Genomic DNA, 14388 nt, shown 5'->3' with positions numbered 1-14388 from the left:
ATCTTGTTTGTTAAGCAGCCTCATGTGTGGCATCTTGTCAAAGACCTTCTGAAAATCCAAGTAGACAATATCCACTGACTCTCCTTTGTCTATCCTGCCTGTTGTTTTCTCAAAGAATTCCGACTGATTTGTCAGGGCCAGTTTCTCCTTAAGGAAGCCATGTTGACTTTGGCCTATTTTATCACGTGCCTCCAAGTACCCCGAAACCTCATTATTAATAATGAACTCCAACATCTTCATAATCACTGAAGTCAGGCTAACTGGCCTATAAATTTCCTTTCTTCAGTCTCTCTCCTTTCTTAAAGAGTGGAGTGATATTTGCAATTTTCTAGTCCTCCAGAACCATTCCATAACATTGTGATTCTTGAAAGATCTCTTTTAATACTTCAACAACCTTTTTAGCTACCTCTTTCAGAACTCTGGGGTGTAGTCCATCTGGTCCGGGTAACTTATTTGCGTTCAGACTTTTCAGCTTCCTAAGCACCTTCTCCTTAGTAATAGCAACTGCACCTGCTTCTGCTCCCTAATGCTCTTTGAATTTCTGGCATACTGCTAGTGTCTTCCACATTGAAGACTGATGCAAAATGCTTATTAAGTTTGTCCACTAAGTCTTTGTCCCCTGTTACTATCTCACCAGTGTCATTTTCCAGTGGTCCAAAATCCACTTGTGCGTTGTTATTTATGACATTAATATGATGGGAATATAAAGGACTTTGTACCAGCAGTTGGACTGTGTACAACGAGATGGGTTGTGGAGTGTCTGTAGTGTATTGTGGATACAGGTCTGCTCTTTTTTTTTTTAGCTGTAACTCACGTAAAATGTTGGAGAAACTTAACAGGTCAGGCAGCATCTATGGAGGGGAATAAACAGTTGATATTTTGGGCTGAGACGGTCAGATTTATTTTTTTTCCTTAGATGCTGCCTGGCCTGCTGAGTGTCTTCAGCATTTTGTGTGTTTTACTTTGGACTTCTAGCATCTGCAGAATCTCTTGTGTTTATATTTAGTTTTTGGACAGGACCAACTGTGCTGCTGCATGTGTGGTAATATATATGCATTGTCCTCCCTCTAAACCTGACTCCTCCGAGCAATGTTACATTTTTATACATTCTTAACCAACTTACAGGAGTATTCAAAGACATTTTCAATCTCTGATTGCTACAGTCAGAAGTTTCCACTTGCTTCAAAATTGTACCAGTGCCCAAGATGAGTAGTGTGAGCCGCCTCAGTGACTGTTATCCAGTAGCACTCACATCCACGGTGATAAAGTGCTTTGAGAGGTTGGTTATGGCTAGAATCAACACCTGCTGAAGTCTAGGTCCTTCCACACTAGGTCTACAGCAGACATGATCTCAGTGGCTCTCCACGCAGTCTTGGATCACCTGGGCAATGCAAATACCTGTGTCAGGATGCTGTTTATTGACCATATTTCAGCATTTAACACCATCATTCCTACAGTCCTGATCGAAAAGCTAGAACCAAGGCCTCTGTACCTCCCTCTGCAAATGATCCTCAATTTCCTAATCAGAAGACCATAATCTGTACAGATTGATAATAACGTCTCCTCGCTGACAATCAACACTGGTGCACCTCAGGGATGTGTGCTTAGCCCACTGCTCTACCCTCCCTACATCCACGACTGTGTGGCTAGGCATAGTTCAAACAGCGTCTATAAATTTGCAGATGATACAATTGTTGGCAGAATTTCAGATGGTGAAGAAGAGGCGTACAGGAGAGGGATATACCAGTTAGTTGAGTGGTGTCGCAGCAACAACCTGGAGAGAGAGAGAGAGAGAGAGCAATTTCAAGTTCCTGGGTGTCAATATCTCTGAGGACCTAACCTGGTCCCAACATACTGATGCAGCTATAAAGAAGGCAAGACAGTGGCTATATTTCATTAGGAGTTTGAGGTGATTTGATTTATCAACTGAAATACTCAAAAACCTCTACAGATGCACAGTGGAGAACATTCTGACTGGCTGCATCCCTGTCCCACCGTCTGGTATGGGGGTTTAGGGTCTACTGCACAAGATCAAAAAAAGTTGCAGAAACTTGTAGAATTACTCAGCTCCATCATGAGTACTAGCCTCCGTAGTATCCAAGATGTCTTCAAGGAGTGGTGCCTTAGGAAGACGGTGTCCATCACCCAGGACATGCCCTCTCCACACTGTTACTGTCAGGAAGGAGGTACAGAAACCTGAAGGCACACACTCTGATTCAGGAACAACTTCTACCTCTCCACAGTCCGATTTCTAAATGGACATTAAACCCATGAACACTACCTCAGTTACTTTTTTTATTTCTGTTATTTTGTACTACTTACTTAACTGACTATGTTATAGATACATACATACTTGCTGTAATTCAGTTTTTTTCTCTATTTATTTTCTCGGGTATTGTATTGTACTGCTGCCATAAAGTTAACTGATTTCACGACATATGCCAGTGAAATTAAATCTGATTCAGATTATTCATGTCTCCTATCACAGAAGTATAGTCACGTCAAGTTATCGGGCACCAAAGATCCTCGATCATACTTTCGGACAAAAACATGGTGGTTTGGACTGACACTCATGTTGCTGGGCGAAATAGGGATCTTCACTGCATATGCTTATGCCCCACTATCGCTGATCACACCTCTCAGCGCTGTCTCCATTGTTGGTATGAAAGTTTCCATGCCCTTCAGCGAGCGATATAGTGGGTCAAGTGATACCAGGGATCTGAAGAGAAGGGGAAAATACTCGGTTGTGATGTGGGGAGTGCGAGGTCCCATCGGAGGGAATGAGGTGCTGGAGGAGGGAGGGTTCTTGAGGGGGAGGGAGGGAGCTCGGTGAAGGATTCTGGGGTATGGGGCTATGTTTACAAGTTGATAGAAGCTGACCTTTCTAATGTGTTTATTTTATCTTGTCAGCCAGCTCAATTATAGGAATCATATTCCTAAGGGACAAGTGGAAACGCAAGGAATTTTTACGTAAGTTTTTATCAGGTGAAATTATCCCTGTGTTTTAGAACCTGAGCCTTTGTTTGGCAGGTTACCTGGATGTGGGTAGAAACGTGGCAGGTGAAATTCACCAGTGAATAAATGTGTTTTCAGAGTTGGAATCCTATGATACTGTTCAGTAGTGCAATTTTAAAAGCAGAGACTTTAAGTGGGCAATTGAAGTGATTAGGCAGGTTTACAGAACAGTTAGAACATAGAAAAACTACAGCACGTTACGGGCCCTTGCGCCCACAATATTGTGCCGACATTGATAATGAAAGAGAAATGAGTGCAGAAGACAGAAAATTGTGCTAGTGCAATAGATTATCATCAATAGACACCAAACTTTTGGAAGAACATGAAGGAATGCAGATGGAACAGGATGGATTTTCTGCTGTGGTTGAGGTGAATAATTTGGCTATTAGCTGGACAGAAGAGGAAAAGGTTAGCTTTGCTTGTGACATGTACATGGAAACGTTCAGTGAATGCATTGTTTGCATCAACTCAAATCAGCGAGGATTGTGCTGGAGTCAGTCCGCAAGTGTCACCGTGCTTCCGTTGCCAACAGGCCATGCCACAACTCATTTAGCCCACCCTGGAATACGGGAGCACCTAGTGGAAACGCACGCGGTCATGGGGAGAACGCACAAACTCCTTACAGACTATGGTGGAATTGATCGCTGGTGCTTTCAAGTTTTATGCCAACAGCTATGCTACTGTGCTGTACCTGATTGGGGCTATGTTTCTTTGAGCAGGGCAGTGGGTGTTTAAAGTCATATCTAGTAGCCAGAAAGAATAAACTGTTTCTGATGGTTCAAAATTTGATTAACAGGTTTATTGTGATTTGGAATGCAGTGTCTCATACCAGCGATGGGTAAAGGTCATGTAGTGACTGGGTAAGGGTGGTTCCTTTCAATTAGGAGGCTGGCCTTAGCTTACCAGTTAGGATTGTTTCTGCCTGAATGGCCTACGGTGTTTGCAAGCCTTGCATACTCAGTGGAATCTTGTGCAGGTGGTGTTAAAACGTGTATATGCCATGACATTGGGCGTCACTGCATGTGGCTGGTGTAGAGCATGCAGCACAGAAGCATGCCCTTCAGCCCATCTTGTCTATGCCAACCTTGTGGTTTCTGCTTGGTCCCATCAACCTGCACCTGGACCATATCCCTCCATACCCCTCTCATCCATGTATGTACCTGTCCAAACATCTCCATTAAACCTGCATCTACGACTTTGGCATTTCATTTCACACCCACAGCACCCTCTGAGTTAAGAAATTTCCCCTCAGGTTCCCTTTAAAATATTTTAGCTTCCACCCTAAACCTGTGACCCCCCCCCCCTCCAGTTCTAGTCTTACCCAACCTGAGAGGAAAAGGCATGCAAAAGCATGCAAATCTTCCTTTTGTGCATGTACCTGACATGCTGAGAGCCCAGAATTAATTTAGAAAGCTGCACGTGAAGGATTAGATACCTTTGTAAATTGCAATACCTGAAGGAGTTTCTAGCCCTTCCTGTTTCCTTGTACTTCTTATCACAGTGGAAGATCCAGATTTACTTATCACATGTACATCGAAACATACAGCGAAGTGCGTCATTTGCGTTAGCAACCAACGCAGCCAGGGATATGTTGGTGGTAGCCTGCAAATGTTTTTGCACATTCAGGCGCTAACGTTGCATGCCCGCAATGTTCGGCAGAACAACGTAGAACACAAGAATGGTTCAATCTAATATCAGAGAATGTACACAGTATGCCGTGTACGTTGCATGTGTTATCAGCACCCTCCTGTATGGTAGCGAGACTTGGACCATCTACTCCAAACAGGAGAGGAAACTCAATAGTTTTCACCTGCGCAGCCTTCGCCGCATCCTCGGCATCACCTAGAGAGACAAAGTCCCAAACTCTGAGGTCCTCTCCCGTGCTGAACTTCCCACGATGTTCACGCTTTTAAGACGATGCAGACTGCGCTGGCTGGGCCACGTCCGTCGTATGAAGGATGGTAGACTGCCAAAGGACATCCTCTACAGAGAACTAGCAACAGGCAAGAGGAACGTTGGTAGACCCCAGCTTTGCTTCAACGACCTCTGCAAGCGCGACATGAAAGCCTTAAAAATCAACACAGAGTGCTGGGAGGGTACAGCAGATGACTGCAACAAACGGCGACGTACTCTTCAGCAACACCTAGAGCGAGGCGAGAGTGATCCTGAATCAGTTTGAGGAGCGGAGAGCACAGCAGACAACAATTCCATGATGTCCTACGCGTGCAGTAACTGTGGCAGAGCCTACCGTTCCAGGATCAGCCTCAATAGCCACAGTCGACGCTGCTCGACAAACCAGTGACTACCAGAGGCGCGTTACCCATGGTCGACCACGACCGACGGAGGCCACAGACACAGTATGCAACCTGAAATTCTTACTCTCCACAGACATCCACAAAACCAAGACAAAAAAAGGAATGAATGACAGAAAATATTAGACCCCCAAAGCCACCTACCCCTCCCATGCATAGGCAGCAGCAAAAGCATGAACCCGCCCCCCCCACCACCTACCATGCGACCAATAGCAAAGGCCCCAGAGACCACGATCTAGAGTCCATCCCAACACTTTGACGTCTCTCACTAACGAGGGAGAGGTATCATTTCTGCAACAAACGAGGGGGAGACCAACAGTTCACTGTTTGGATGTTACAATCTGCAGCGTCACTTATTCGAGTTCGCCTGAGTCCGAGGGCTTTCTTCTGACTGCAGCGTACACTGCTGTCTCGATGCTACAATCTCCTGCGATGCTTCAGTCAGCGACACCGGTGAGGAATCGGGTCGTCCACAGGGCCGCACCCCGAAGGCGCACGTCATCCAGGCCACTTGGTGAGTTCTGAGAGCGAGAACCCACCGCCATGAAAAACGACAGTTTGAGTGCAGCTGTAGATCATGGACTCCCAACAGGACCCCAGCCACCTTGAACAATAACAACATCAAAACAATCCCCTTTCCTAAACCTACCCTCCCTCCCACCCACACACAGGCAGTGCTCTAACTCAGGATAGGCCCTCTTCAGGCCTCAGGCCTCCAGTGGATTCGGACTTGCAGATATTGGGTCTCCGACTTCCCCAGCAAACTCAGAGATTCCCAGAGATACCACTTTCCGCGCTACGACTATCCGATTTCTGTCTACTGAAATATCAGGATTGACAACAATAGGCAGAAGGTTGATAAGGACGTATGTACTGTATAAGCTCTGATAGATAAATATTTTTGCTTTTTAGGCTAAGCAGCAGGTGGCAGCAGAGCTGGTCAGTTTGAGCATTGAACACTCTACTCCAATAAATTTACTGCCCTGATTTCTAAATTGGAACAGAAAGTGCCGTTGCTGAGTATCCAGAGCCAACACCGAGATTGCTGGAAGGATACAGAAAGCCAGGCAGCATCTGTGAGGAAGGAAGTGGAATTGAGGGTCAAGGATCGGATATCACAATCAGAAAATCATAAAGATAGGAAAGGGAGAGAGAGGTGGATACATATGGCAGGATGCAGGTTGAAATTGTCAAGGTAATAACACTATTAAAGTCAATAATTGGAGACAAAGTAAAAAACGAAGAAACAGATTTAAACAGGAAGATGTGGTCAAACGGACGTAGTTAGTGCTGCTTTCTCACAGCGCCGGGTATATATGTTGAATTGTGACCGCTGATGTTTTCTCTGGCATTCACTCATTCTCTGATAGTGCATGGATTCCCAGCTCGTGCTCTGATTTTCTCCCACCTCCCAAAGGTGTGTTGATAGGTTAATTGGCTATTTTACATTATTCTATGGGGCAGGTAAAACAATGAAAGGGAAGTTCACAAGCACGTGAAGCAGAATAAATTGCCAGGCCACGGAGGAACAGGAAAAGTGAATGCAACTGATTGGTTTGCTCTTCTGGGAGCCAGTACAGATCCGATGGGCTGAATGGTTTCCTGTGACCTTATAGATAAGTAACTTCTGTGAAAGGAAAAATTGTAGTGTGTATCTGGAATTGTAAAATTCACTACGTCTTGAGGGCTTCAACATGCCCTGGCTGAAGATAAGATGCTAATGGTTGAAGTGACATTGGACATTGCCGGAGGTCAGAGTGGCAGTGGTGAAAAAGTAAAATGGCAGGTGACAAAGCTCAGGGTTGCTCTCGGAGACTGAGTGGAGAGGTTCCACAAAGCGCTCCACCAATCTGTGCTTGTTTTCTCCAATGTAGAAGAGACCACATCGTGACCACCAAGTGCAGTGCACTTTAAATTGGAAGAAGTAGAAATGAATCACACTTTCACTTGGAAGTTCGGGTTCCAGGCTGGTGGGAAAACAAAGATGAAAAAGAGCAGCTGTTGTTCCTGTCAAACCTGCAAAGGAAAAAGGAAAACGTGCAAAATGAGAAGTGGTATAAAGGGAACAGACCAGATGGAGTGCCAAACGAGTTAGAGATACAGTGTGAAAACACGTCTTCACCACAGTCCCACTTACACAAATCCTGTATTAATCCCATTTTTATTCTTACCACATTTTCATCCCAGATTGTACCTCTCAGCTACGCATTAGGAGCAATTTACAATGTCCAGCCCACGGATCTTTGAGATGTAGAAGGAAATGGGAGGGCCCAGAGGAAAGCCAGACGGCCACAGGGAGAAGATGCAACTTCACAGAAGCAGCGTTGCTGATCAGGGTCTATTTTATTTTAGTATTTTGTTTGAAGGGACCGTGAGGAACAAGCTCTTCTGGTCCTTTGACCCACGCTGCCCAGCAACCCTCCGACTTAATTCTAGCCTAGTCACGGGACAATTTACAGTGAACAATTAACCTACTAACTGGTATGACTTTGGACTGTGGGAGGAAACAGGAGCACCCGGAGGAAACCTACATGCTCATGGGAAGGAACATACACACTGGAATTGACCTCTGATGTCCTGAGCTGTAATAGGATTTCGCTGACCCATACCTTACCATGGCCCTCATTGAGCCCGGTCTTTGGTAGAATGGTGCCGAGGCTGTGCTAGCTGTGCCACAGCTGAGTTGATGGGGAGGAGGTGAAGAGACATCAAGTGTTCTGTTGTAAATGACAATAATTATGGAGGCTGATTAGGTTGAGGATGTGACAAGGGGACTCTACCCGGTTGTGGATGGGACTCAGGCTGTGAAAGCAGAACTACAGGAAGTAAAGGACTGTCAATGGTAGAGGGAAAGCCACGTTTGAAAAAGGAGGACATTGTAAATTCTTGCCATTAGATTTTTGCATAGTAGAGTAATTAAGGGTTACGGGGAAAAGGCAGGTAGGTGGAGATGAGTCCGTGGTCAGATCAGACATGATCTTATTGAATGGCGGAGCAGGATCGACGGACCAGATGGCTGACACCTGTTCCCATTTCTCTTGTCCTTATTATGTATCAGATCAAGTATATTGGGCTCTGAGAAACTGGAAGACTGGAATAGAGTACATACAGAAGCAGGGAGGGAGGAGATGGACAACTTTAAAATAAGCAAAGCCTTCTCTGACCCTGCTTCCTGTAGTTGGCCAGGCTCCCACCTGAACTTCTGTTTCCCCACAGGGATTCAAACAGCTCTTCCAAGTGAAGCATCAATTCATTCACATTTCTTCCAATTTGGTGCTCTCAATGATTATTGCATATTGGGTAAATGTTTTGTAGAGTTCCTCCGTTCAGTTTCCAAGATGGCCCTGAGCTTCCTGCTGTCTGTGGCATTAATTCTCCACTTCATCCAGATTATTCTGACAGCTTCATGCATTGCTTCAACAGTTCCCAATGTAGGCTTGACAAGCAACATGTTATCTTCCAAGTAAAACACACAAAATGCTGGAGGAACTTTGCAAGCCAGGCAGCATCCATGGAAATGAGTAAACAGAATCAATGTTTTGTGCCAAGATCCTTCATCAGTCTGTACTTGTCACAGGCATTCTCTCAATGTCTCTCTGTCTCCTCCACCCAAACCCTTCCTGCAACTTAACATTTTAATTTTTCCAATTGTAATCGATACAACAGTTCTGTTTCTGTCATGGATCTTGGATGTTGCCTGATCTGCTGAGTACTTCCATCTTTTGTTTTTGTTTTTGATCCTGAGTAATTTGGGTGAGGTTTGTAGCCTGAGTAGAGCATCTCTATGTAGCTCACGTATTTGTTCTTCTGTTTGTCCTGCAGGAAGTTACATATTATCATTCCTTGGTTGTGGGTTCACAGTGGTTGGAATCTACCTCCTGGTTACATTTGGACCAAACGCTCATGAGAAGCTTACTGGGAGGAATGTTGTTTCTCACTTGCTGGGTTGGCCCTTCCTGCTGTATCTGGTAAGGACTGGGTAAGACCAAGCTGGGAACAAGGTGAAATGTAAAGTGGAAAAGAGAGTGGTGTGGGGAGAGAAGAACGACATAGAGAGTGAGAGGAAGAGGCGGTCTATAAAATAAAAGATGATTGGGCACAAATGACAGCTGACATTGAAAGGAAGGTGAAACAGCAAAAGGAGAGTGTCTAGCTGATGTTAGCTTGGAGAGAGAATCAGACTGAATCTAGGAAGATCAGAGAGAAAATGAACAAAATAAGAGGGAAAAGGGGAGAACGTGAGAATAGACTCAGCTTATTATGAAAGGAAAATTAGTTTTTGTAGTCATAGGGTCGCATATTGTAAGTTTCAAACAAATATTAGGAGGGTGGAGGTCAACAGAGATCAAAAGAATGAATGAGATGTACATGCACACAAAACTTTGAAGCTGGTAGGGCAGATCGAGATAGTGATTTTAAAAAAGTAAATAAGGGCATAGCACACAAAAACAAGGTCATTTTATTGAGACTTTATGAAACTGGTTTGTCCACCAATCAGGACACTGCAATTTAGGGAGGATATGAAGACTTTAAAAAGGTGTCAGTGACGAAATTGACCTTCTTAAAGAAGGTTTTACAGAATGCTGTAATGATCCATGAGAGGGGAGGTGGGGAGAGCTGAGTGAGTTTGAATTAAGAGTGAATGAGAGCATGGGGAAGGAGGGTAGGGTGTAGCAAAGGGACAGAGAGTGCATGTGCTCTCGAGAAAAAGCAAAGGTCTGTATTACTGTTTGTTTTTGTCAGATTGAACAGTGTATTGCCAAATCTGTTGTTGAAATGTCATAATTCAGCATTTCCTATTGGCTTCCTTCTGTCTTCCAGCTGGTGATGATTGTCCTGTTCTGCCTTCTCCTATATTTCTACAAAATACGCAAGATGGCCTATCTTGTTGTCATTCTTCTACTGGAAGCCCTGCTAGGTGAGTAACGGATCAGCTTCAGTTCACGATGCACGTCTGGAAGTTCAGGGCATCACTTTGGTTGTGCAGCCCAAGTCTGTACACGGAAAAAATTCTGTGGTTCTAATTAGTGATTAGAATGGGTTGAAGACAGATTCCAACATTGCTTCCTTACTATGATTGTTACTTAGTCTGTTGGTGTCTGAGTCATTACTCACTCCCTCTGTTTGTCAAAATGACATTAGCATCAGTGTTACTGATCTTGGCAATATCTATTAAAGCATTTTTGGTGTGACTGGTGTCTCTCATAACATCCTGAGACTGATGGTTATGCTGCCCCTCAGTATCCCCAGCCTGATTATTATTCTGACCCTTCATGTCTGTCTGGTTATATGGTTGTTACTCAGCACCACTGTAAAAGTTTAGGCATGACCCTTGCTTCTAGATACTCAAGCTAAAGAAAGCAGCTGTCAATCTGCGCTAAAGAAAGCTCCTGTTATTCTTCTGATGCAGGAGAGCAAGGGCACTGTTGCTTAACCTATTCTCCCAGGAAAGAACAGGCACTGGTGAAGGCTGTCTACACTCCAGCTGTTGGCTGACGGGGATCCTTAATAATGCCCCTTTTTGAGGCATCGCCTTCTGAAAGTGTCCTTGGTTCTGGGGAGATTAGTGGCCATTATGGAGCTGGTTGAGTTTGCAACTTTCTGCAGTTTTTCTGATCCTTTTCAGTCGTATCGCCATACCAGACAGCAATGCAACTAGTTAGAATACTCTCCACAGTAGAAATTTGTGAGAGTCTTTGATGTACTGTATCAAGTCACCTCAAGCTTCCAATTAAATATAGCTGTAGTCTTGTTGTCTTTGTGATTGCATCGAAGTGTTGGGCCCAGGATAGATCTTCAGAGATGTTTTACCCAGGGTGAAACTGCTCACCCTTTCTACTTCTCATCCCCCGGTAAGGACTGATGTGCGTTCCCTCGAATTCCCCTTCCTGAAGTCCACAGTCAGTTCCTTGGCCTTACTGACATCTCTCGGCCAGCTGATCGATCTCACTCTGTGCGGCTCCTTGTCACCATCTGGATCTGCCAATAATAGTTGTGTCATTGGCAAATTTATTGTTGGCAATAGCCACACAATTGCGGGTGGAGAGAGGGTAGAGCAGTGGGCTAGACACACATCCTTCAGGTACGCCAGCACTGATTGTCAGTGAGGAGGGGATGTTATTCCTGATCTGCACTGACTGGTCTCTCGGTGAGGAAGTCAAGGGTCCAGTCCCAGAGGGAGGTACAGAGGCCCAGGTTTTGGTGCTTGTTGATTAGAACTGAGGGTATGATGGTGTTGAACGCTAAGCTGTAATCAACAAACAGCAGCCTCTGATACTGCATATCAGTTGTTAAGGTAAAAACAATTTCCCGTCTATTAAACCACGTTGAATCTGCCCAGTCTTATTATTTCTTTGTTCTCTGCAATAAGGATGCCAGTCATCAGGTCCTGGGGATTTACAACCCACCGCACCCATTCATTTCCCTAGTACTAATTTTTTACTAGTCCCATTTCCTTTGAACTCCTCATTCACTCCATAGCCGCAGTTCACTCTACATTTCCAGGACCTTTTCCTTATCTTTTTCATGAAGGCAAGCACAAAATACGTCAATTTCTCTAACATCTGGTAACTTTTCCCCTTCCTTTTCCCCTTCCTTTTCTCTTTTTTTCAACTCTCCATTCTGGCTCCCCTCTTACCCCTTTTCTTCTCCTCACCTGCCCATCACCTCCCTCTGGTGCCTATCCTTTCCTTCATCCATGGTCCAGTCTCCTCTTCTATAAGATTCCCTCTTCTTTAGCTCTTTACCTCTTCCACCAGCACCTCCCAGCTTCTCACTTCATTCCCCACTCCTCTACCCCTCAGTTGGTTTCACTTTTTCCCCGCCAGCTTGTACCTCTTCCCCTCCGCCCTCTTTCTTATTCTGGCTTCTTCCCTCTTTCTTTCCAGTCCTGATGAAAGGTCTCAGTTTAATACATTCACTGTTCATTCCTCTCCAAAGACACTACTTGACCTTCTGAGTTCCTCAGCATTTTGTATTTGTTGGTCTGGATTTCTATAATTCCTAATATACTTTCTCCAACCATTATGTACTTATAGAGGTTTCTGAGGTTTCTTTTCAGACTTGTCTAATATTCTACTTTTCCTTTCCCTTTTGATGCATTATCTTACATCTTTGCTGAATTCTAAGTTTTTTTTCCTGTCCTCAAGCTTGTTGCTTTTTTTGGCAAAATTATAAGCCTGTTGAAATAACTTCCCCGCGTAGCCACAGTTGGTACACTTTTATAATTAGGGTTTTGTGCCTTCTTTAATTGCTGGCTTTGGTTGTTTATTATCATACCTTTTAACATAATTTCACAATCTGTCACAGCCAACTCATGCCACAGTCCTTCCTTGTTTGTGTAATAAGAAATTCATAGTCATAGATGCAAACAGCACTGAAATAGGCTATTTGGCCCAAATGTCAACCTCCCATATGCACTAATTCAACACTAATCCCAATTTTATTCACCAAACATTCTCTCCTAGATGATACCACAACAGAGAATGCAGATGCTGGAATCCTGATTTTTAAAAAAAACTACAGAAGGAACTTGGCATATTGAGCTGCATTTGTAGGGGCAAAGTAATCATTGATATTTTGGGTTGAGACCCTGCATCAACACTGTCAACACTTTAATACAGTGTATTGACCCAAAACATTGACATTTTCTTTCCCCTACAGATACTGATCGGCATGTTGATTTCCTCCTGCAGTTTGTTTTTATTTTGCTTTTTTTTTTTTCAGGACAGTTTTCCCCCGCCATCTGAAGGTAGAGCGTTCCTATGAAACGGTTTGTAAGCCGAAATGTCATAAAGCGAAGAAGCAATTACCATTTATTTATATGGGAAAATTTTGTGAGCATTTGCAGACCCAAAAATAACCTACCAAATCATGCCAAATAACACATAAAACCTAAAATAACAGTAACATATAGTAAAAGCAGGAATGATATGATAAATACACAGCCTATATAAAGTAGAAATACAGTACTTCTCTATAACGATTGCCTGCACAGATCTCCGTAGCGAAAATCTCACGCAAGCGCTGTTGGTATAAACGCGCTCTCCAGTAACCTTTAAACTATGAAGCTGCCAAATCTATCAAATAACACGTAAAAATACACTGCCTATATAAAGTTGAAATAATGTATGTACAGTGTAGTATCACTTACTGGAATTGGGAAAACAGCGCCGAGCACACTGATGATGGTGTGTTAGGCTGAGTCGTCGCAGGCTGGGTGGTGCAGTAGCCCCCACCCTCCGGGCCGCCGACCCGATACATTACGCGAAGAACGAAGCAGTAGCTGGGAGGCGCACAGCACATCTTTAAGAAAAAAGCTGAAATAAACATGCTAATTAATTAGGTGCTGCCCGGCACGTAAATGTTGGTGCAGATCAGAGACGATTGCTAATTGCATCGCCTCTGACCTGGGCCGACAATTATGTGCTAGGCGGCACCTAATTAATTAGCATATTTATTTCGGCTTTTTTCTTATAGATGTGCTGTGTGCCTTCCGGCTACTGCTGCATTCTCCGTGAATCGATACAGTATCTGTCCGCAGCCTTGGTGTTGGGATGGTGGGACACGGGGGTATCATCTCATCGTCGATCAGGTCAGGCTGCTCATCTTGTCCTACGACTGCCCGCCTCGATGTCGAAGGTCGAGGTTCGTCGTCTGCTGTCGCTGATGTGGAAGGCTTGCTTGACTGCTGAGCCTCGCGCATTTTTCTATCATACAGTTGTTTGTAAGCACTCAAACCATCCTGCAAATATCCCTTAAACCTACGTACCCTTTCAAAATTAAAGTCGTACTTTATCATTGCAGGGAAAATCTCAGGCAGTTGCTTCACTTTCTGCATTCGGCTGCATTCGATTTCGATTGTTATCCTTTCCTCTTCCAATTGCATCAGCTCTTCATCTATCAGTTCTTGGTCATGGGATGCCAAAACCTCTTCAACATCATCTTCGTCAACTTCCACAAGCCAAACTCACTTTGTCCTTGCTTCGTTCACCACGATCGAAATGCTTAATTTTGTCTAGTTTTACGCTAAGTGTAACACCCTTACTCTTCCAGGCTTTTC

General features: G+C 44.2%; 1 protein-coding gene across 1 annotated transcript in view; it reads left to right on the top strand.

Annotated features, from left to right (window-relative positions):
- nipal3 (NIPA like domain containing 3) overlaps positions 1-14388 on the top strand; it is a 55535-nt gene that overhangs the window by 14238 nt on the left and 26909 nt on the right. Inside the window, exons 3-6 of the mRNA XM_072246977.1 lie at positions 2489-2660; positions 2911-2970; positions 9150-9295; positions 10149-10245. Of these exons, the coding sequence (XP_072103078.1) occupies positions 2489-2660; positions 2911-2970; positions 9150-9295; positions 10149-10245 (475 nt within the window). The remainder of the gene's footprint in view (positions 1-2488; positions 2661-2910; positions 2971-9149; positions 9296-10148; positions 10246-14388) is intronic.

This window comes from Mobula birostris, chromosome 30 (assembly GCF_030028105.1).
Source record: "Mobula birostris isolate sMobBir1 chromosome 30, sMobBir1.hap1, whole genome shotgun sequence".
NCBI lineage: Eukaryota > Metazoa > Chordata > Chondrichthyes > Myliobatiformes > Myliobatidae > Mobula > Mobula birostris.
The sequence above is the reverse complement of the archived record's forward strand: the minus strand, read 5'-3'. Positions and strand labels throughout refer to the sequence as shown.